General features: G+C 41.6%; 1 protein-coding gene across 1 annotated transcript in view; it reads right to left on the bottom strand.

Moving 5' to 3' along the window:
* The window catches only part of HBP1 (HMG-box transcription factor 1), a 29,334-nt gene extending 8,100 nt beyond the window's left edge, over window positions 1–21,234 (bottom strand). Inside the window, exons 1-8 of the mRNA XM_044245811.1 lie at window positions 21,186–21,234; window positions 12,875–13,058; window positions 10,652–10,880; window positions 7,219–7,357; window positions 6,769–6,880; window positions 6,561–6,673; window positions 4,151–4,307; window positions 3,306–3,450 (exon numbers count right to left, since the gene is read on the bottom strand). Of these exons, the coding sequence (XP_044101746.1) occupies window positions 3,306–3,450; window positions 4,151–4,307; window positions 6,561–6,673; window positions 6,769–6,880; window positions 7,219–7,357; window positions 10,652–10,880; window positions 12,875–13,058; window positions 21,186–21,200 (1,094 nt within the window). The 5' untranslated portion in view covers window positions 21,201–21,234. The remainder of the gene's footprint in view (window positions 1–3,305; window positions 3,451–4,150; window positions 4,308–6,560; window positions 6,674–6,768; window positions 6,881–7,218; window positions 7,358–10,651; window positions 10,881–12,874; window positions 13,059–21,185) is intronic.
* Window positions 21,235–23,016: the final 1,782 nt, after the last annotated feature.

The raw sequence follows: 23,016 nt of genomic DNA on the forward strand, positions 1-23,016 counted from the left end.
CCTCGATCAGTTAACGTCTCTGAGAGGAATGTTCGCACAGAGCGCGCAGCTGTGCAGCCACCACAACAGCATCCATGGAACTCAGCGGAGACTGGCGCCCCGCAGGCACTCACTGGGGTGTCTACTGCTACTGCAGAAGGAACCTAGACTGGTAAACAGAGCACTAAACTCGGAGTCCTCAGATGACACAGACTTGAAACCTGGTTCTGACACTAATGGCTGTTTTAGCTCCTTAATGGTGCCCCATCTCCACCCCCAGCAAAGGGAGATGTCATCTCACTGGGCGCGGATTACCTCAGCTGACATGTGTACAGTCCTGGGGGCACAGTCGGGCTCCTGATAAGTTTGTTAAATTCTAACACTGGAACAGAAATGCCAACTTCACAGAATGAGAAGTGACTGAAAACTGCCTGATGCCAGAAGACCGGCCTCAATTCTGTGGCTCAAATGGGCTTCTCCAAATCATGCTCTCCGAAGCTTCCTTTCCACAAATGAACTGGAAGTTGTGTTTAAGAGCTCGTCTGTGCTGACTTCTGGTCCTTACCAAGCTAAAATATACTCAAATGTCCTTCTCTGTACAGCAGGACCTAAGAGCTGGCCCCAAAGCTCCAGATTCCCCGGAATTTACCCCGGGGCTCCCTCTCAGACAAGGGTTTCTTCTTCCTGCCGTTCTTCCCCTTCTTGCCTTCCTTACGCCAGGAAGTACCTCCCTTCACCCACGAAGTCAATCTAATCCACAGTGAGAATGTAAGCAACTTCATGCTTCCCAACTTTGTCATGGTTTCCCCTGGATCAAACTGCCCATTTTCCACTCCTTTATGAGGAGCAGAAGGGACGATGCTGCTTCACTCCACAACAAAACAAGACCAATGTCCAAGGTCATCTCAGGCATGACTGCCACTCAGTGGGACCAAGTGATGGGAACCTACCATCTTGGCAAAGCGGGAATGAGTTAGCCTAGTGTTCCTTTTTGCTTAAAGGAAAGTTTTACAACATGGCTAGATAAAAAATACATAGAACTTTTATGTTATCAAGTGTACAAATAAATGCGTAAACCCACAAACTAATTAAGAAATAGAATATTTCTCTCACTAAAGTTCCATTTGCCATCCCTCAGAGAAAAACCACTCTGCTGAACAGTTTATCATCCCCTTACTTTTTCAGTATGGTATTAGAAAAAATTCATAAACACAATATATAAACACTACAGCAGCATTAATCATGTTAATATGTCAACTGTATCAGCACGTAACATGTAAAAGTCTTGTTATGCAGCAAAGAGTTAACAGAGCAGGGGAGACTGCTCTCCCTTCGAGGGCATCCATGCAAGGCTGGCCCTCGACCAGCATCTGGACTTAGGATTTCAAGGAGAGTTCTCATCATTCCACAACTGGTAAGAGTGGCTCACCGTGCCTAAACTGCATGTACGAACAACATGGTTTGCCCTAAACACCTGCTTTCCTTTTGAAAGTCTGTAATCGGTACATGCAAGGCCGAGGCAGCCTAAGAGACCAGCTCCCGGCAAAGCCCTGGCGAGAGTGCCCAACAGCTTCCCAGGCTGACACCCCGGCCTACCTGCTGTTAGCACACACTGCAGAGAGAGAGATGCACGCGTGTGTGACTCCCCTGGGAGACAAGTCCTGGAAGCCTGGCTTCCTCCAGACTTCACCCCACGTGCCTTGCCTTTTTGTGATTTTGCTTTGTATCCCTTCACTGTAAGAAATCTTAGGCATGAGTGTGACTACAAACTAAATCCTATGAGTCACCCTCCTACATCGCTGAATCCCTAACTGTACAATGTGTATTATAACATACTGCGTAAAAATTACATAAATGTAATTAGATTTAAAATTCTCTTAGATATATTTCCACAGAACATCTGATTCCATAAAAACTGGAATGATAATGCATATCTCTGAGATTAATCTTAACATTATTTCTAAAATTGACTCATGTTTTACAATGTCTGGCTATGGCTCATTGTTCTTCCACCTATAATTCTGTCATATGATTACATCACTATTTATGTATGTGTTCTGCAGCTGCTGAATCGCTGCAATGAACAACTGCATTGTTTCCACGGTTTTGCTATCCTGAGCAACACAGCTATGATCTTACATCTCTCCTGGTGCATGTCTATGAGAATTTGCTTCTCTAGGGCACATGCACTTCCCTAGGTACAACTATTACAGATATTCAGTGTTAAAATAAAGCCAAATTCCAAAGTTTCTGTGTCTCTAGAATATTCTCACCAAAATCTTAAGAATGTTTAGAGTATCAGATCTTCAAACTGTCTCATTTCTCTATAATTTTTAGAACAGTATGTATGAAGAACATAATCAAATGGCATTTAGATTCCAATCTGCAGATGTTTACAGAGCATATAACCTGTGTCAGGGCCTGTGCTAGTTGCTTTTTTAAAACAATACCTCACATATCCTTTTGAAATAAAGGTATATTATTAACATTATGTTTTATGTTAAAATGAATGAAATAAAACCTATAGGCCAGCAGGAATTCTGAATTCTCTACTTAATAATTATCGTAAAGAAAAAAATGAGTTTTAAAATCCCAGATACCTACACACACTTTCTCTGGTTAATCCCTAGGTGTAGGTAACTCACGACCCCAGCGTGCCCAGGCCTGAGCGGCGACCAGGGCCATGGGCCTTTCAGTGCTAAAACCAGAAAAGGTGCACACAAACTGAAGACAGCTGATCACATCAGCCTTCTTGAGTGTCAGGACACCTGCATACTTACTTTGTTCTCAGAAAAAATCACTTTCCTCTTTAAGATTTTCCAAATGTCAATTTTTCACTATTTTTACTATTTGTTCATTCATGCAACTAATGCCCTTGGTTGAAATGAATATTAAAAGAAACAGTTAAGAAAAGAAAGATAACGATTAATTACAAAAAAAGAACATTATTAGGAGACTTGTGGTCTGGTGAAAACAGCTGGCTAGATATAGCAATTTTTTATACATATAACTATTATATACATAACAATCAAAACACTCATCTCTATAGTTCTTGGTCACATAACGTATGGTTTTTTCCTAATCTAATATCAAATATTTTATGAAATCCCGGGTTTCCTATATGACTACTCTGTGAAAAGCTCCCCTTGAATTATTATTTTATACTACCTACCTATTTTTTCATTTAATCATGTACATACTTCCTCTAAGTAGTCCTTTTGTAATTCTCAAATCTTTTAGGTTTAATTTCCTAAATATCTGACTTAGCAATCACTAAAGAGATTAAAGGTAAAAATTAACAGAAAAAAAAATTAACCCAGTGTTACCTTTTAAATGTATCAAAAACACCTGAATCATCAAAATTAATGGCATCGGGGTGTCCAGGAGGTAGACATACATCACCAATATGAATTTCACAACATGGAATGCCATGCTGTACCACAGTCAAGCTTGGGTAAAATGATGACCAACCTAAAATTAAATCAAACAGCAGTTACATAAAGGACAGAGATGGACAGAAGGGACCCTAATTATTTATTCTACAATATACCTATCACTTCCAAGCCTTAAAAATAAGAAGTTATTAGTTAAGTCCCAGATTTTTAACATATCCTTTATATTTGCCAAAAAGCAAGTCCAAGTATTTTCTTCAAGCAATGCAAAAGCTCTCCAAAACTAGTTTAATTCAGCATTTTATTAATACACAGAATTCATCAATAGGCATTTCCAGCAATTTACAAGATAGTTAAGTGATAGATGATGATGACTGAGACCATGAAATATATTGCCTCTGAATTATCATTTTTAACATGGTGATGTTGTAACAGATCTCAGAAAAGTGACTCAGATATATAGCATATCTGGTAATCTTAAACCAAAATGCAATTACTGGAACACTCCATTCCCCAAACTATACCAAGGTAACAGAGAGCTGCTTATATAGTGTGCTATGCGAGTCTAAGAGTTCCTACCCGGCCTGACTCCTGCTAAAACGCATACACATCAGTAGGTATTATGATAAGGCACTTCCTAGGGTAGTTCTCTGAAGTTTGAAAGAAGTTCGCCCTTCAAGTTTTTTCCTTAATCATCAAAGAATTGTGACACAAGACATAGTTATAGATTTAAGAAGCTTTCTTTAAAAAGTTACTATAAATTCAAATTGAAGCCCTACCTTTATTTTTAACATAGAAAGGGTGGTCCAGCTTACACTCTACAGTAAGTAAGCCATCTTCCACTGTACCGGGATCAAAAGTCAACTTCAGTACAGACTCGCCAAATGATACACTTTCTTCATGTGATAACAACTTTAGACCATCAGAACCATAGCCCTGAAAATACATGCATAGAGTGAACAACAGGCAAATTTTAAATCAACACACAGTGAAGTTCCTTACATGTAAGACTCTGTGGAAAAGGTCACAATAAACAAGACAGGATCCCTGCCTGTAGGGTCCTTGGTTTCCACCCAGTGATGATGAAAGGCTCATCTATAAATCACTACCATGTAAAGCAGACTGGAATTAGCATTTTAAGTGAAGTGTAAACAATGCTAATGGACTTTAATGAAGGGAGGTATAAACTGCAAGAGAGACTAGAAAGAGCATTTGGCTCCCACTGGAACTGGGATTTAAAGGAATGCAACCCAGAAGGTAGAAGAATGTGCCTCAATGCCAGGAACAGCTGAAACTGGTGACTGCTCTGCAGAGTGCTAAGTATTTGCTAGAAATACAGGCGAGTTCAGAGGTGAGGCAAAAAAGCCCAAGAAGGAGAGGCCAGTTAGTAAGGTGAGTTTTAAGGACTGAGGAAGTGCCCAAACCTTCCTTCGAGAGGGTACTGCAAGTCAATTAAAGTATTTTACTAACAACGGTCCACTTTAAGAAGATGATAAAGTCTGCAGAATAAAAGGTGCCTCTGGTATCCAATTTCTTTGAAGACAAGAGGAAAGAAACCCATTAGTCTTATTCGACAAGGGCTGTGGTGGTAGAACCAGGCTAAATTTAAATTCAACCAATATTTGAGCAGTGGGCACAAGCCAGGTGCTAGGTTCTGGAAACACATTAACTACACAGGATCCCTACCCTTAAATTCACAGAGAAACCAAGGAGACCGACAGGTCACCGGCAAGCTTTAGTACACAACCGTTCCTCCACTAGCGGGAGGAAGAAGTGACGGAGGAGAGAAGGGTAACTGCAAAGCATCTTTAGGGAAACAGAACTGATCCACTAACTATGGATGGAGAAGAGAACAATCAACTTCTTGGTTTTTAATCTACCAATTAAGAAGGTTAACAGTATGTTAAGAAGAAGGGAGGGAAAGGAGGCCAAGAAGGGGAAGAAAAAGGTGGGTCCAGTCTCCGTTATACTAACAAGTCAAGCATAAAGGACTGGTTGATAAGCACGTGCAGATGTCCAACATGTGGGGGAAGGCTACAGCCATATATTTGTAAAAAAAAAAACTTACAGAATCTTCTCATTCTTAGGGTTACAAGACATCCAAATGAATCCAGCCCCATTTTACAGATCAGGAAGCCAACACGCAGCAGGCTTGATAGTCCGCCCAACACTGATCACACACAGCTGCTGAAGAACCAGAACCAGAGCTCAGGTCTATGACCAACAACAGAGCACCTTCCACAGGCCCACCAAGGAGCTGCTGATGACCCTATGGGCACACAGGAAATGGTAAAGAAGTGCCAAGGGGCAGAACCTTCTTTCACACTCAGCACCATGGGCGGAGAAGCCACCAGTCACAGAGACGGTGACAGCAGGGACCCGAATCCCTGCCACGCTACACAAATCAAGAGAAGACGAGTCAAATGTTGCAAAGATGCCAAACAAAGCAAGAAGTCTCACTAGAAATCAGAATGAAGCTCGGAACCTTTGAGACAATTTGAGCAGAATGGCAGAGGCTGAAGTCAGACCAGACAATCTTGAATACAAGTGAAGAGCAGCAAGAGGGAAACCGGAAGGCAGCTGAGTCGGGACTATTTCTCTCTAGTCTCAACAGTAAGTAACAGCAGGATCAAAACAGGAATTTTAAACAAGCACAGTCCACATGCCCAACTTCTCTGCCTCTAGTAGAGATGGAGAATTCCGAGATTTCAGAAATTAAGATGTTAAAAAGATACCAACTGACATTTCTGACACCTGCCACCTACAGCTTTTGCTTATCAACTTAAAAAATGCCAGTATTTTATCAGATCATTTAGAACGTAACTTAATATAATCAACTCTCAATTATCCATTTGGGAATTAACTCCTTTGTACCTTACCTAAGAAAAAGCCTTGGTTCATTTGTTCATTTTATTTTAAATGCCAGTTTAGTCTCCCCCAACATAGAACATACAAAAACAGCTAAGAAATACATCTTTTTCCCACCTGAGAAAGTATGATTACAAAGGTAAGCCTTAAGTCACTGTGGTACTCCATCTGGCTGAGCCGTAACACAGAGTCACAAAACCTCTTCCTAAAATGTAAGGTGTCACTTAGGCACGAAAGTAAACAGAGAATGCTCCTATAGATTAGTATTGAGCCTAGGTTGCCTTCTGAAAGACTTGCAAGTTTTACGAATTTTAAATCCACCTTGTGAGTGCCCACTTGGAGATCCTCCTCATTATCACAGCCTTCGGTTCTAGCAAAATCTTCAACATCCTGCCATTCCTTATTGCTTCCCTTATGAAAGCACAGTCGTGTGCCTGAAGTTTAAGTAAAAAAAAAAAAAGAAAAGAAAATTAGGTATGTGCCTAGCATGCTATACAAGTCAGCTATAAAAATTCAAGCATTCTTTCACCTTTCAGAAAACAGTGCCAAGCAGTTGAAGGCCAGGAATTGCACCAGCCCAAATCATCATCATCAGAGAGGGAGGACATGCAGAAAATGCCAGATTCTGACTCACTATTTGCCTATGGAGAAAAACATCAGAAACTTTTTAATTTTGTAACATATTCTGTTAATATCTGTCTTTATCTCAAGGCTTCTGGCTCGCTCTCTCTCCTCCTGAATAGATAACTTAAACTGTAAACTTAGGGGAAAAAAACGCCTTTGAAAACTGAACTTTTTGAAAGTTTTGGTTCAACATACGTTCCCACTGGTAACAAACATAAAATGGAATCCCGATCGCTAGAACAGTGAGACAATTTCCCAGCTGTACGTGCTTCCTAAGTACTTCTGAGAAAAGGAAAGTTAACATATTTCAACTGTTGTGCAAACTTCGTAAGTTTATGCTCATGAACACACTCACCCTTTCGTGTCTGACTGGTGTTTCCTCCTTCCAGTGATGATGAGGGAAGGCTGGCTCGCTCTTAGAAGAGGACACGGGTGGAGGGCGTGCGTAGGAATGTAAACTTTTGCTAGTAGCTATGATGTGTACAGGAGATGATCTAAAATAAGGAAGCGGTTTTAACCATAAAGCAGAGGTCCTTACACACAGATCTTTCTTTTTGATGAAAAGAACTTCATATTCCTAATACCAACTTACACATATAAGACACTTATGGAAAACACTAGTAAAGACTTCAAGATTTCACTTGGAGAACACTATTCCTTAACTTCTTACCCAAGCCTTCTTCACACATGCTAAATACCATTCTTTTTTCAAATTTAGCCATGTATTTTTAAATTCCAAATTATTTATTCCTTTATTCAGACGTTTTTACATCAGTAAGTACACACAAACATGCATACCCTCACTCATGAAGGGTTACGTGCAGGGCTCCCTCTCCATTTCTCTCCTCTATTTTGACTCCGTCGGTATGAACAGGGCATCTAAGCTGAACGGGACCAACACGGAACCCTCCACCTACCAACCACCTGTCACCGGGCAGAGGAAATGAACTACCTGAAGCTAAAACGTTTCAACTTATTATAGCAGAAAGCAGCTTATTTGCAACTTCTTGTAATGGACACTATTTCTCGTTTTCTGATACAAACATATGGAAAAGCATCTACTCACAAGGCTAGTTATTCTCCCCCAGGACCACCTTAGAAAAAGGCCAATCCTTCCCAGAAGGGGGAGCAGTAGGCAGCCTGCCCAGCCAGGGTGAGCGGCACCATGTGCTCAGCTCAGGAGTTCGGAGAGCAACAGGGAGGAAGACTGCAGGATCTGGGAGAACAACCCACCCCGAAGGGCCCACATCAGGACAGTTCTCGGAGGTGCCAAACAGGAAGGAATCTGGGCCGTAACAGAGCAAAGTATGTGCATGTCTGTACTAACCCTCTTAGCTGGTTAAAGGGGGAGGGACATCTCACTTTCCAGGTGTTCCCTTACTCCCTGAGAGATTGTGTTAGCCCCACGATTTTTATTTTATCCTCACTAACACTTTTTCATTATGCCATTGCAGAAGTTACTTTTTGATAAGGGTCTATAAAACTATGCTTTCATGTTCATGTCCCTTCTTAAATAAAAACCCCTTAGGGGCGCCTGAGTGGCTCAGTCACTTAAGCACCTGCTTTCAACTCCAGGCATGATCCCTGGGTCCTGGGACGAAGTCCTACTTTGGACTCCCTGCTCAGCCTGCTTTTCCCTCTCCCTGCCGCTCCCCCTGCTTGTACTGTCAAAATAGAATCTTAAAAGAAAAAAAAAACTCTCCAGTTCTGGATTTCAAAATACAAATACTGTTTTTTATTTTAAGATTTTATTTATTTATTTATTTATTTGACAGAGAGAGAGAGAGAGCGCGCGTGCACAAGCAGGAAGAGGGAGAGGGAGAAGCAGGCTCCCCGCTGAGCAGGGAACCCAATGCGGGGCTTGATCCCAGGACCCTGGGATCATGACCTGACCCAAAGGCAGCTGCTTAACCAACTGAGTCACCCAAGCGCCCCAACATTTAGACCTTTATGATATTAGAGAATGGCCAGACTGCTAAATGTCTTTAAGTATATCCCTGCCTTTAGGACTAATAAAAGAAACTGGGGGTCATGAGTTCTTCTGTTGAACCATTTAAGGAGAAGTAACAAGGCAATGTTCTAAAATGTGTATGGCCTAAACATTCTGTAAAAATTAACATGCCATATGTGTCTGAAACACCCAACACCACTGGTCTCTTCATCCCTCTACCTATGCAGGGGTAATGTAAATGGCACCTGTCCTTAACCCCTTGGTACTGTACAGTTACGGACTTCAGACATCCAAAGCTTACTAACACTGTTTAACACACTGTAAGAAGCTGCATGAACAGCCGCTGACAGTGTGAGGAGGCAGGCCAGACAGCAGAGCCTGACTCTTGGTCTTGTTCCCCAGGAGGAAGGGAAGCACAGAAGATGCTGCAGAGAATAAGTTTCTATCTTTGGGGAACTACTCCTTCATGTTTTTATTTATATCGATTATCTTCTGAGGGGTTTACTCAACTTTCCGTGAGCTACACTGTTAATTCTCTTAAGTTTGCTGTTTAAAAATAAATAAATAAATAAAGTGTTATCACTAAACTAGGAAAAAGAAAGTCCAATAGGAAAGTCAGGGTTGGTTTGTTTGTTTTTCATTATAAACAAATTTTTAGCTTTTTGACTATTTTTCTTGGAAATTTCCCATGGAATTAAACTGAGAAATTTAGTTAACTAAATTGAATTTGTCCTAATGGAGACCAACACCCCACTGAACAGAGGAAAAACAAAATAATTTAATGGGTTGCAAGAAAACCAGGGTTTCACACATGAAAAGTTTATTTTTTAGCAAAGAATTACATTAAGTTAGAAGCACTACCAAAATTCAGTTATTCCTACATCACCTCATATGGACTATCTAGTCTGTCTACCCACGCAAGTATAAATCCGTTTCTCTCTCCTACAAACTATCATATTTATCTAGGTATTTTCACATAGATAATTTTCTTTCTTTCTTTTTTTTTTTTAAGATTTTATTTATTTATTGGATAGAGAATGAGAGGGGAAAAGAAGACTCCTCATGGAGAAGGGAGCCCAATGCGGGACTTGATCCCGGGATTCCGGGATTGTGACCTGCACCGAAGGCAGTCGCTTAACCAACTGAGCCACCCAGGTGCCCAGTCACATAGATAATTTTCTAATTTTACGGACAATTAATGAAACATTACTCACTAAGGTCTCTCTACGAATTTTAGTTCAAAGCTTCCATAATTTCATAGCACGAACAACTCATTTGCAGAAAATTTGGTCTGGGTATATGAAATAGTGGTGCTCACCAATGGCAGTCCACTTTTATGAAGTTCTAGATTTAACATTAGCAATTATAGTTTTCATGAACAGGTAAGGTAACGTAAGGTTACATACACTGTGGAAGAAAATAAACCTAGACCAAAAGGAACCAAACTCAAGGCTGCTAAGATTTTAAAATAAAACATTTATTACAACTATGGTTTTTTAGACATAGTGTAATTTTCATTTCTATAAGCCTAAGTATCTAATAAAAGTATTTCTTGGTCTGGTTTATTTTTTGATGACTTTAATATACTTACAAATATTTCTGACTCTGCGGTTCTGGTCCCTTTTATCTACTTCTCAAAGTATGAAATCATGATGCCAGGTGAAAAAGCTTTATAATCACTACAGAACAAAGAACCTAATTCGAATGACTTATAAATTCTACTTTCAGTAAACCACTCATTAGATGGTTAGTAGTATTATTACTTTTAAAACTAGAAAAAAAAATAGTTCTCTGTAATGACAGACATTTCCAGTAACAATACAGTCAGTGTTCCCACCTGTTGTAGAACGAGCACTGCATAAGTGGGCTCTGCGGGCTGGTGGCGATATTTGCTAATTCAGTCAGCCAATCCACCTCATTTTCACCATAAGTATTTTCTGATATGTCTGAGGTATTTTGGTTCCAAGATGGTCTTGGATATTCTTGATGTGAAACATCTGAACTTAGCTGGTATATGGCAGATTGGGTAGGGTCACTCTGAACAGCCTGAAGTTCAGGGAGGTCATCTGCAAAGAAACATACTTAAAATTATAAGAAGAAAATTGCTAATACAGGGAATAATGTTAAAAATTACAGCTGGAAGAGAGGTCCTTAAATGTAGCTAATTTATTTTGTGGGAAGTATAAATTTGAAATGTTTTCTTGGATGAGGAAGTTTTTATCTAAAAAAATGACACCTTCTACATTCAAGGGTCAACAGAGCCTGACAGAAAACAGACCAAACGGATGTAAATGTACTAACGAACTTGAATTACCATACCTCTTCCCAGACCAGAAAAAGTCTGTGTCTTCTGACTTCTTTTTTTTTTTATAGCTCACCTGGCATTAGTCCATAGGCCACCAAAGATGTTTTTAGGTTAACAAGTTAATGAGGAAAAAGGCATTTTATGTACACACATGGGTTTACTCCCGTTCTTTATTACCCTGTTACGGAAGATTACTGCAATAATGAGAAAGATTTTTAAAGATGAGATCAATAGGTCATATTATAAGTTTTAGGTACTACTTATTCAACTTAATCTAAGCTGAATTATTTCTTTTGAGAAATTCTAAACTCAATGATAACTACTGGTTATGTTTTCTTAAGGGTGTGTTCCCAAGGCTCATGTACACACCACGGCTATGAACGCCAGCGAAGACTGAATTCTAAAAAACCTGTATTAAAAAAAAATTAAAGGAGAGAAGAGAAAGCATCTTACAGGTCTTGAAAAAAACTTCATGAAACACACCTACAACAAACTGCTGATCCACTGGGTCCCTTCAATATGTAAAACAGAAAATTCTTCTAGCCTTAGGAGTCCTGATCAGCTGTTACTATAAAGTACAGACACAGAATTCTTACTCAAGGCAGATATCTCAGAACAGCCTATTAAAGCTGAAATGTCTTACTTATTAAGTATTAATTCAGGATATCCACTCAGTAAATGGAGTAGAAGCCACCCCCGTTTCACTGAGCAGCTGAAAAACATCACATTAGGCAAACTCTGCCCTGGAACTCTCACTCTGGCCTAGCTATCCCCCTTTCCCCACTGCTGACAACCTTCTTGGACCAGCACTTCTTTAGTTACTGTATAGAAAGGGTTCATTTGTCTTTCGAGCTCAGGAAATTAACTGCTTTTAAACCCAAGCAATGAGGAGGGGTGCGAGTTTTTGTCACCCACTGGCCCCAACTTCCTGATATCCTCCTGAAACTGGTGGGCTGGTGGAGAAGCAACTACCCGAACAAATGGGCGCTCCGTGCTTAATGGCACCCACCACTCGGTGACTCACAGGGCCCAGCAACCCGTCAGCATTCAAGCAGGAAATGTCCCAAGAGCTGTAGTATCTCCAAATTCCCAAAGAGTGCAGCAGCACGTAGTCTCCTCTGTCCTATCCCTGGTAAAGGGAAGATGATCACAGCCTCTCGGGGGTTTGCAAACATTTCAGCAAGCCGGGCATTAAATGCAGACAGAGCCAAGCTGAAAAGCAGGGCCACAAGCCCAGGTCACTCAACGGCTGCTGACTCTTCAATACCAACCTCCTAGCAGTACAATTCCAAGTCCTACCTACACACTTCTACCGGCCACACATCCCATGGGCAGCTTGGCGGCACTGATGACCATAAATGACAGATCCTCCAGTTTCAAGGGTCCGCTGTAACCTGCCCATCGCAGCCACAAACCAGCCACAAGGTGGCCGAGCACAATGTACTGAGCTCACCAACAGGTTTCAAAAATCACAGGAGCCACACGCAGGATTTTCCGGAGGTGTTTAATGGCCCGACCTTTACCCAGGACAGTGGCTTACTTTGATAATTTGTAAATGAGTTCTGATGATGACCATAAACAGCCCAAAGTTATATTAGTTTTAAGTAATATCTTATAAGCAGTAACAGTGGAATGCTGAAAACTCCTAAGGTACAAAAACTTCACATACTTTGAAGCGGTTTAAGGTAGGTGGAGAAGTGGACCAAACATAGAATATGAATCTCAGACCCCTAAAAAACTTTTACTTTTGTTTACCAAGCTCCATGTGCTCGTCACAGGAGTTGTATCCAGGCGAGGAGGGCAGGTTTTCATTACACTGCAGCAACTCCAATGAGTCGTTCATGCCTGAAGTGCGCTTGTCCATCACCAGCAGGAGTTTCTGTACTGCATTAGGCATCTGATTTGTCTTCACTTCCCACACCATGTTATGGTGCTCCGACTTCAAATAAAAATAATAAAGAAAAAATGTCAAGTCGTGTGACCTGGAGATTACAGAGGTATCAAATCTGTCAGAGACTCATAATGTTACATCTTTAACTTAATCATGTATTACCATCTGTATCCCCCTCAAATCCTTTAGAGCAGGCAGACTCCCTGACTCCCAGACTCCGACCATGTAGTCAGCACTAAATTATACCCAAATCCAAAAGGATTCATATTTTAAATTTATAATACTATTTTCTTTAAGGTGCCTCGTTAGCACAGTAGGTAGCATGTCAGTCTCACAGTATTTTCTTTAATAGAATAATAGCACTATTATATATACTTTTACTTAAGAAACTCTGAGACCCAAATAGAGAGACCAAGAAAACCATTTTCTCAACTTGTATCTTCAAATTTCAAAGAAAATTAACAAACTAAAAAAAAGGAAAAGAAAATTAACAAACTTTCCTCAGTTAAATTTTTTAAAAAACTGAAGAAATATTCTATTTTTTCTTTTTTTTTTTTTTTTAAGATTTTATTTATTTATTTGACAGAGAGATCACAAGTAGGCAGAGAGGCAGGCAGAGAGAGAGGTAGAGGGAAGCAGGCTCCCTGCTGAGCAGAGAGCCCGATGCGGGACTCGATCCCAGGACCCTGAGATCATGACCTGAGCTGAAGGCAGCGGCTTAACCCACTGAGCCACCCAGGCGCCCTATTTTTTTCACTTTTAAAGATTCTATTTCAATTTCTCTATTTATCAACTGTGTTATTTTGTTCTCTTATCTGAAAGTAAAGTTTAACATACTTAAAATAACATTAAGAGTTTTTTAAAATGGCCATATAGTACACTTCTCAAAAAAAAAAAAATGCCACGTTTTCTTTATGAGTTTGGTACCTAGCCATCATAAAAAGGTACCTGTCCTTATTATTTCTAAAATGAATAATAATCATAGGAAATTTAAACAAATAGTAAATCTATCCTCATCTTAAGCCTATAAAGCTATCGCAAAGAAGAAAATAACACAGATTTTTATACCTACATAATTTCTATCAAAGTCTACCAATTAAATTTTGTTGTAAAAGTAAAATGTGTTTATACCATTTACACTCTGCCTTTGGACAATGATCAAGTTGGTTATTTAACTGGGCTGACAGCAGCAGGAATATTTCCTGATTTCTCAGGCTTTATTCCAAAGCTCATTAAAAAAAAAAAAAAAAAAAAGTACTAATACACACAAGAAAACTAACATGACATAGTTTTACCCCAAAATAAAACAATAAAATATACTGCACTTTAAAGTCACTAGAAGTCTAGTACTCTAGCCTCTGGTGATAAAAAATGCAGTGAAAAGATGTTAACTGCTCAGTATTTATACCAGAACTTTCTAAGCCATGACATAATCACCAACAAACACTGGCAACACTGACAAATTTTTTTCTCCAAAGGCTTTTTCATGATCTTTTTATTATGAAATATGTTTTCCTAACTGTAAAATACATAATCACTGTGGGGGGAAAAATGGAAAAAAAGAACCTTTTTTAATAAAGAAAGAATTACTTTTTTAAAAGAGATTTATTTATTTATTTTAGAGAGACAGAGAAAAAAGGCTTCTATGGGTGGGGAGAGGGGAAGGAGCAGAGGGAAAGAATCTCAAGCAGATTCCCTGCCCAGTGCGAAGCCCTATAGGGAGCTGATGTCAGGATCCTGAGATCATGACCTGAACCAAAATCAAGTGTCAGAGGCTTAACAGACTGAGCCACCCAGATACCCCAGGAAGGATGACTTCTAATCCCACCAACCAGATTTAGATACTGTTACCATTTTGGTATACTGTTTTACAATCCAATTTCTTTTTCACGCAGACACCTACAATCATGTATTTTCCTCCATACTTTGTATTATACATAATTGATACCTTTTTCCTTAGCATAAGTTCATAAGCATTTTCCTATGTCACTAAGTTTTTTACAGATCGATTTTACATAGTTCCATAATATACCAAAATTTCCTTATCTCTCCTCCTGCTGAACACACTATCCCCAGATTTTTCACTCTTCTAAATGTTTGAATTTTCAAAAAAAATATCTGCTTATATCAGATTATTTCAGATTTCTGGAAACACATTAGTTGGTGAATGGCAATTAAACATTTTATGGTTCCCAATGCATGCAGCTAAACTGCCTGTTGCCTTACTTTATTTCTAACATTCTATTTCTGGTTCTCTCTGCCTACACCCCTCAAAAATGACCCACATCCTAGCCACTGTTTTAAGAGTCTTACTCAATACTGACAAAGATGTTCTATGGAGTAGTGAAAAGGGCACTGGGTCAGATGTAAGGAGTCATGAGTTTTGATTCCAGCTTGACCACTTACTAAATATCTGATCTAAGTGACTGAGCTTCTCACTGACTCAGTTATCTTCATCTGTGAAACAGTTGCTCTACTTTCCTCCTAGAGGGGTTGTGAGGATGATATGAGACACAGTGAGTCAAAGAAATGTAAAATGACTTCTTTACAAAATGTTTTATCCCTCGACTGACGCAGGGCAACCTTCCACGTACTCTGGGTACTTAATATCCTAAATAGAACAGTTACTGAAAACAGTTAATGACAGGAGACCAGAGAGCTCGTTTATTCAGCTTCAGCAATTTCCTCCCTCAGAAATATGACAAGTTATCCAACACATCTCAATAAAAGTCACCGGTCATGCCATTACTTCAGGCAAGTAACAGTTCATCTAGAAGATGTCCAAGGCGTTTGCAAGAAATGGACATTTTTTCAGTTCAGTACAATTTATTATCTACTAATTAATCACAGTCTTACTATATGGTTAATAGCAAATATGCTGGAGTATAACAAGTAATCTCCTGCAAAACTGGTAGCAACAGGAGATGTGCTAACACGAACTGATTTCTCAATCAGAACTGGCCAAATCATTATTCTGAACCTCCACTTCACAATGCAAAAATCAAGCACACTTTAGCTAGATCAGTGATTCTCAAGCACGGGATTATGTGTGGTTCAAACAAAATGATGCCTAGGCCCCACCTCCAGAGAATATGATTTCTTTTTTTTTTTTTTTTAAGATTTTATTTATTTATTTGACAGAGAGAAATCACAAGTAGATGGAGAGGCAGGCAGAGAGAGAGAGAGAAGCAGGCTCCCCGCCGAGCAGAGAGCCCGATGCGGGACTCGATCCCAGGACCCCGAGATCACGACCCGAGCCGAAGGCAGCGGCCTAACCCACTGAGCCACCCAGAGAATATGATTTCTTTGGTCTGGGGTACGACCCTGTGAGCTGTTTTTTATTTATTTCATTTCCAAAGAATACCAGGTGCACTGTGAGGAACAAGTGAGCTAAAAATGATTACTAAATTCATTTTTATTTAAATACACATATTCACTTATTTAATACACATTATATACAAGACACTAAACTAGCTGCAATGTTGGACCTCAATGATGAACAATTTGTCTTCAATCTCAAGGAATCTACACTTCAGTGGAAACATATAAGCAAATTATCACGGTTCTACACAGCAGGGCTTGGCCACAAATGGGTAAAAAGGAAGCAAGAAAAGCCTTCCAATGACAGAAACTCACATGAGCAAACTTGAAGAGTCTGCAGAATAATGGATAAAATAAAAACAACATAGAATCCAGTATCACTAGAAGGGAAGCTGGCCTTATGTGTCTTGTGGTCATGGATACAAAGGCTGGAAAGGTAGACTGCGCTAGTATCTTCAATCCTAGTTTACGAAAATTGGTTTCTTTGTTTTTGGTACACAAGAGTAAGGGCTCTGAAATTAAGCTGACTTTATAATCAGATTTACTACTTATTAGCTATGTGTCCTGGACAATCCACTCAAAATCTTTTTGCCTTGTTTGTAAAACAGAAATCAAAAAACGCCTACATAGGTTGTTGTAAAGAAAGACTCAGTGAGCTAACAAATGTAAAAAGCTTACAGTAGTACCTAACACAGAGCAAACCCTCAATGCCGAGTGGCTACTATTTTTATTAGCAATTATCAGACACGGGAATCACTGAAGATTTTTGAACAGAGGTCGGACGTGATCAGAACTATAAACATTTTCTTTGAGCCTATAAAACAAATCATACTGAAACATGGTATAAGTATGCAGAAACATCTATAACTCATATTTAAGGGAAAATACATTATAAACAGTGTATTCTCTCATTTCCAATTCACCAGCCACTGGCTCCCAGCTTCCTTTGCAAGAGTTCTTATAAAAGAAAATTGGTAGTATCAATGCAGATTCCCTATTGAGCAATGCCTAAGACATGAGACCTAGTCATTCTGAGTTCTTTGAACAGCAAGTATTCCCAGTTTAGACAGCGGGTTTGAAGTCTTTTCATGGAAAATATTCCAACATCTTAAGTATACACAACACAATTTAACCTTTCTTAGTGACAACTACTTATGAGCATCTGTTGTACTATGCTTCATGAGATGTGATCTGCAAAAGCCAGCTAGTGACAATCTTTTTTTTTTTTTTTTAAAGATTTTATTTATTTGACAGAGATACAAGCAGGCAAAGAGGTAGGCAGAGAGAAAGGGGGGAAGCAGGCTCCCTGCTGAGAAGAGAGCCCGATGCGGGGCTCAATCCTAGGACCCTGGGATCATGACCTGAGCCGAAGGCAGAGGCTTCAACCCGCTGAGCCACCCAGGCGCCCCAGCCAGTGACAATCTTAAACTTGACCATTTTCTCATTTTCTCTTGCTTATGAAGTTCAGAGGTCACACTGTACCTATGTATCTCCTCAGAATCCACGAAAGCAGAGTTGCAACTCTTCTTATCCTCCCCTTTCCTCTGCAGAACTTTTTGGCTTTCTCCATTTTCCAACTAGATTTTCTCTTCCCCCATCAGTGGGTCTTGCACTGTCCCCACTCACCATTTACAGTACACTAACGTCTCCGCAACTTCTGTCGGTTCTTCAGCCCCTTGTTCTCGTGATCTACCAACATCCCCTCATAATATTCTTATAAGAAGCTGGGGAAAAAACATTTCATTTCAAAACAGAGCTACTGCTTACTAACAAAATACTCACCAAGTATTTGTTGAATTTGAACTCTATGTGTGTGCTCCTCTCACTGCTCAAGGCTATCAAACCGTGGTCTTGAGATAATGCCAAAGTGCTTCAGCAAACCTACTGCACAGTAAATGGGAGCCTAGACCTAAGTCTAAAGACTGAAGGTTCCCTCCCGCTCGCCAGGGAATGTGAGGCAGGCCACTTAACCTCGGCCTCACAGCACCTGCACTTACCTCAATGGGCTATTGGGAGAATTCAGTAAAATAAATGAAAACAAAATTCAAATCCCTAAATGAATGTAAATTTTTTTGTCTCAGACTTTTCTGTCAAACTCTTTGAGGGAAGCAAGACCCCTGATACGGTAATAAAAAAATACCAAAAGGGTCCGTACTCAAAAATTCTCCCCCGCATACATTATGCCAATTAGACATTCATTTTCATAAACAAGCTTCTCTTTCAAATATCTCCTGGTAGAGCTAACCCTATTGTTCATTCATGCTTTTGCATACAGCTTTGGTATTACAGGATTTGACATAGCTTGCCTTGTACTGTGGCTAACTCTGCAACTACACCAGGGATTCTCAAAAGGGAAGAGTAAAATTCTCCAGCAAGCTATGCTTTGAAATGGCATCTCCAGCATTACAAATTTTTATTGGGTTGACATGGGAAGTTTGTATTGCTTTTGTTTGCAAACTGTTGTAAATATCCAACATATCTTACAGAGGTGGAGAGGACCGGAAATAGCTAAATCTCCATGAATGGACAAGTAGGAAATTAGGTTTTACTAACTGCCTACCTCCTGTGTACAGAGCATTTGACTTCCTTTAATTCCGTAAAAACCTCAAAACAGCTCTGTGAGCAGTCACCCTTATGGATGAGGAAAACAGCACTCTGACAACTGAATGTGACCATTTTCTTCTTGAAAAGAGCCAAAAGGCATAGACAAGAGAGGCGAGACTCCCATTTACAAGTGCCCATTGGTCCCTAAATCCTTAGCTTTCCATCCTCAAGGATATCATGGAAAGGATTTATGTCCTCCCCTAATCCCAAAAGACTTTTTTACCAAGCTCAAATTGTTGGGGTGGGGGGCAGAAGGTCATGCTCAATTAATTTAGATCTCTGACATGAGAGATCGCTTCTAGGCCTTTTGGCTAAGATCAAGTGTAGATCTCTGACATGAGAAATTGAGATATTTAGATTATAGTGGTCGCCCCTTATCCAAGGTTTCCCTCTCAGTGGATTCAGTTACCCAAGGTCAACCCAGTCTGGAAACAGTTAATTCTCCTGCTGACCTAAAGTCAGAAGGTCAACAGCAGCCAAACTAAGTCACAATGCCTAGGTCATTCACCTCACTTCATCTCACCACATAGGCATTTTATCAGCTGACGTAATCACAAGGGTGAGTACAGGACAATAAGGTATTCTGAGAAAGACCACATTCACACAACTTTTATTACAGGATATTGTTCTATTTTATTACTAATTATTAATATCTAATTTTTAAATATAAGAAGAACATAGCATACAAAGGGTTCGATACTTTGCCTGGTTTCAGGCATCCACAGGACTGGGAACAGATCCTCCACATGTAAGGAGGGATAAACTAGTGTAGCTTCATCAAGGGAACCGAACAGAGGACCCTAACACCCTTGTTAGCAAGCTAAAACAAAAGACAAAAGCGGGGGCGGGGGGGGGCAAGGACCGAAATGCTAGGAATACATTACAATGTAGATTACCAATAGTTAAACATGTATTCACAGATGTCAAAATTATTTCAATTTTTTAAAGGTAATAACTTTAATTCAAAACTAAGGTTGGGAGTCATCTGTTACCGCTGGTTAGAGGGAAATAAATCTACAGCACTTGGTCGGGAATTGTTGGTAGGACTCCCAACACTTCCTAGTATACACAGCTCCCTATTACCCTCCTCCCGTCTTATAGCGGCAGCCTGAGCTGAAGACTGGATGAAGTTCAGCCTTGTTGTCAGCACTCCTTTTAAAAACGATTCTTGAAGACTGATGAAGAACGAACTCTAGGTAATGAAGCACGCGCGGCCGCGAGTGAAATCCCCCAAACGCCGTGCAGCGCTTAAGGAAGGTACAAAAACCGGGCCCCCACGGTCGACTTCCCCTGGATTCTTTTTTGTCTTAATCTGCCTGCGGCAGCAGCATAGGTTGGAAGGCGGAGACTGAAAACGCCTGCCAAGCTAGGGCTCTCGGTCACAGAGGCTGCGCCTCCCGGTTCAAGCCAAGTCCATCCCCCACCCTCTTTCGCCATTCATCGCCTTCCCCTCCCCTCCCCCCATCATGTGACCGCAGCCTGGACTCCAGGCTTGTTTTTCCCCTCGGCTCAGCAGCACCGCGCAGGCGCCTCGAAGCCCATTCATTCGAAATGCGTAACAATGAGCCCCGGGGCCCAGCAGCTCCGCGAGCTTCCCAGCTCGGCCCGAGCCCCTCTCGGCCCACAGAGGAGGCGGCGCCTCACTGGGGTCCCCCAACCCCGGCCGACAGCCCACCCGAGGCCAACCTCCCACCCTCCGCCCACACACGCGAAGTTGAAGTCAAACTTTCCTGGGCAGCCCCGGCGCCGCGTCGGCCCCTTCCCCCAGCCCAGGCCCGCCCCATCTCCGCACCCGGCCCGGCCACCCACCGCGCAACCCGGCCCGGAGGGCCGACCTCGCCGACTCCTCCCAGCCCCCGCCCCCGAGACCCCCTCGGGCCCTGCCGCCGCGAAGCCTAGGTGAACTCGCGGGACGCGCCGGTCCGGCGGGTTCGCCACCGGCAGTTATCGGACGGTTAACTGCTCCCACTGTGAGGGCAGCCTTTGGCGGAAGAGGAGCGCGGACCCGAGCTCTCCCGGCCGCCCGGTCCCCTCGGGATCCTGCCCCTCCCTTCCCCACCCCCACCCCTTCCCGAACTGAAAGACAACAAACCCGCCGCGGAGTGCGGGCAGCCGCGACGCGGGCCGCCCTGGACGCGACAACACCACCAGCGACTCATGTACCCTCTCTCCGACTGAGGCCGGTCTCTCCGGCGCGCCTTACTGCTCCCGCCGCTGCTCTTACTCCTCAACCGAAACTTTCCTACTTACCAAACCCGTCGCCATTACCAAGTCTTTCAAGCTTCGTCTTCCCCCTCCCCTCAACCCCCCGGGGGTTGAGCCTCCTCTCAGCTCTTTCGCCTTTTTATTGGTCTATGGAAGTGTCATTCGATCTTGCCCCTTTCCCATTGGGTGAGCGCGTCGTCCGTCTCGGGAGGCGGGCTTGTATTGACTTTTGTGTTGTGTTTACTGGAGAAGGCGGTCTGTCAATCACAAGAGTGAGCGCTTCGGATTGGATTGCTGCCGAGACTCCGGGGACCTAAGCCAAACTTTGCCCCCGAAATGGCTTGTGGGTTCGTAGTCTCAGTCTTGCTCTGTTCTGGGAAACCGTAGGCAAGAGAAACCGGTTGGACTACATATCCCAGAGGTGCGTGCAGAGCGCTGTCTTGATAGTAAACAAGAGTCATAGGGACACGTGTATCAGCTCGTTTGTTTTGGTGTCTGGGACAAAAGGGAGGGGGCGGAGGAAGGGAGTGTTTTAAAGCTTTGGCCTCTTCTCTTCCTCTGGGCCTCTCTGAGCGCTCGGAGAGCCCCAGTCTCTCGCAGCACCCATTTCGGGCCATAAACAGCCAGAGTCGCTTGCTGTTCGAAGTTTGGCAGGAGGCCAAGGTATTGTTTTAGTGCGAGGGGAAGGAGATGACTGCAGAAGCGGAAGCTGTGCAGCCTCGCGAGGGACCCAGTCACCCACAAATCACAGCCCCGGGCATTATGGGGTAATAAAGGTGGTGTGGCGCTCCAGTGGGAAGAACTAGAATTCCTTTATCCTCAGTCTTGCCTGGCCACTCCCCGGACAGCAACTTCAGAGGGTTTCTTCGATCAATTCACGCAGGGTGTATTGAATGCCAGCGACGTGCCCTGGGAGGCTCGGGGATGAACGCAGGAAAGTTTGGGGTCTGGTGAATTTACAAAGCTGGAAGCGGGTGGACGATTACTATTGACTTACAGAGACTGAAGCCGATCAAAGCGGTATTTTCCATATTGACCAGCTTGCTCATTGGTTAAAGTAAACAGCAGTACAGTGTGTGACTTAAACTGAATTAGTGAATCATTATCTAAGGGTCTCTGGTGAGTTTTTGTTAACCAGTGTGTCCCCCCCCCTCCTCCACCCCCCGACGACTTCCCATTGATGAGAGAAGAGTGTCTTTGCACTTCGTTGCCACTAGGAGCTCCTCCTTAAGTTACTAATAACTGACTCACCAGAGGAGGTTGGCTTCTTTGGTTTTATAGTTACCTTCACTTTAAACATGGGTGTCCATCACAGTCCACCGAGTCTATAATTCATGTTCTCACCATTCACATTACAAAGGCATTATTAAGCTTTTTTTCCTTTGAACCTTTAACGTTTAATCATTAAGCTATGCTTCAAGTTTTATATCTTTAGATCACTATTTGTATGCTTAAAATTAAGAGGAAAACCCTACGTTATTTAGAAATCAATAGTCAAACTACTGAAAAGAGGCAGAAACCATAGCTGATTATTCCTTTAATGACCCCCATCTATACATTTCTTGAATTTTTAAATCTCCCTGAAAGCAACATAACATACCAAATTCCAAGTAACTCTCGCGGGTTAAAACAAGTTTTCAAAAACAAACAAACAAAAACAAGTTTTCCAATTCTTTTAGGGATTTCCTGTTTGAAGACTTGAAGCGAAATTATGTTAAAATCATTCTCCGTACCACAGAATCAAAGATTTACTTCTTGTATTCACAAATAGTATTTTTTCCTAAAAATAATTGAGAGCCAACAAGATGCCTGAATTTTTCACTGAGGGTAAAGGACAGGATTTGAATGTATTATCTTTCAGAGATTTATAGAGGGA

This window comes from Neovison vison, chromosome 4 (genome assembly GCF_020171115.1).
Source record: "Neovison vison isolate M4711 chromosome 4, ASM_NN_V1, whole genome shotgun sequence".
NCBI classification, from domain to species: Eukaryota; Metazoa; Chordata; class Mammalia; order Carnivora; family Mustelidae; genus Neogale; species Neogale vison.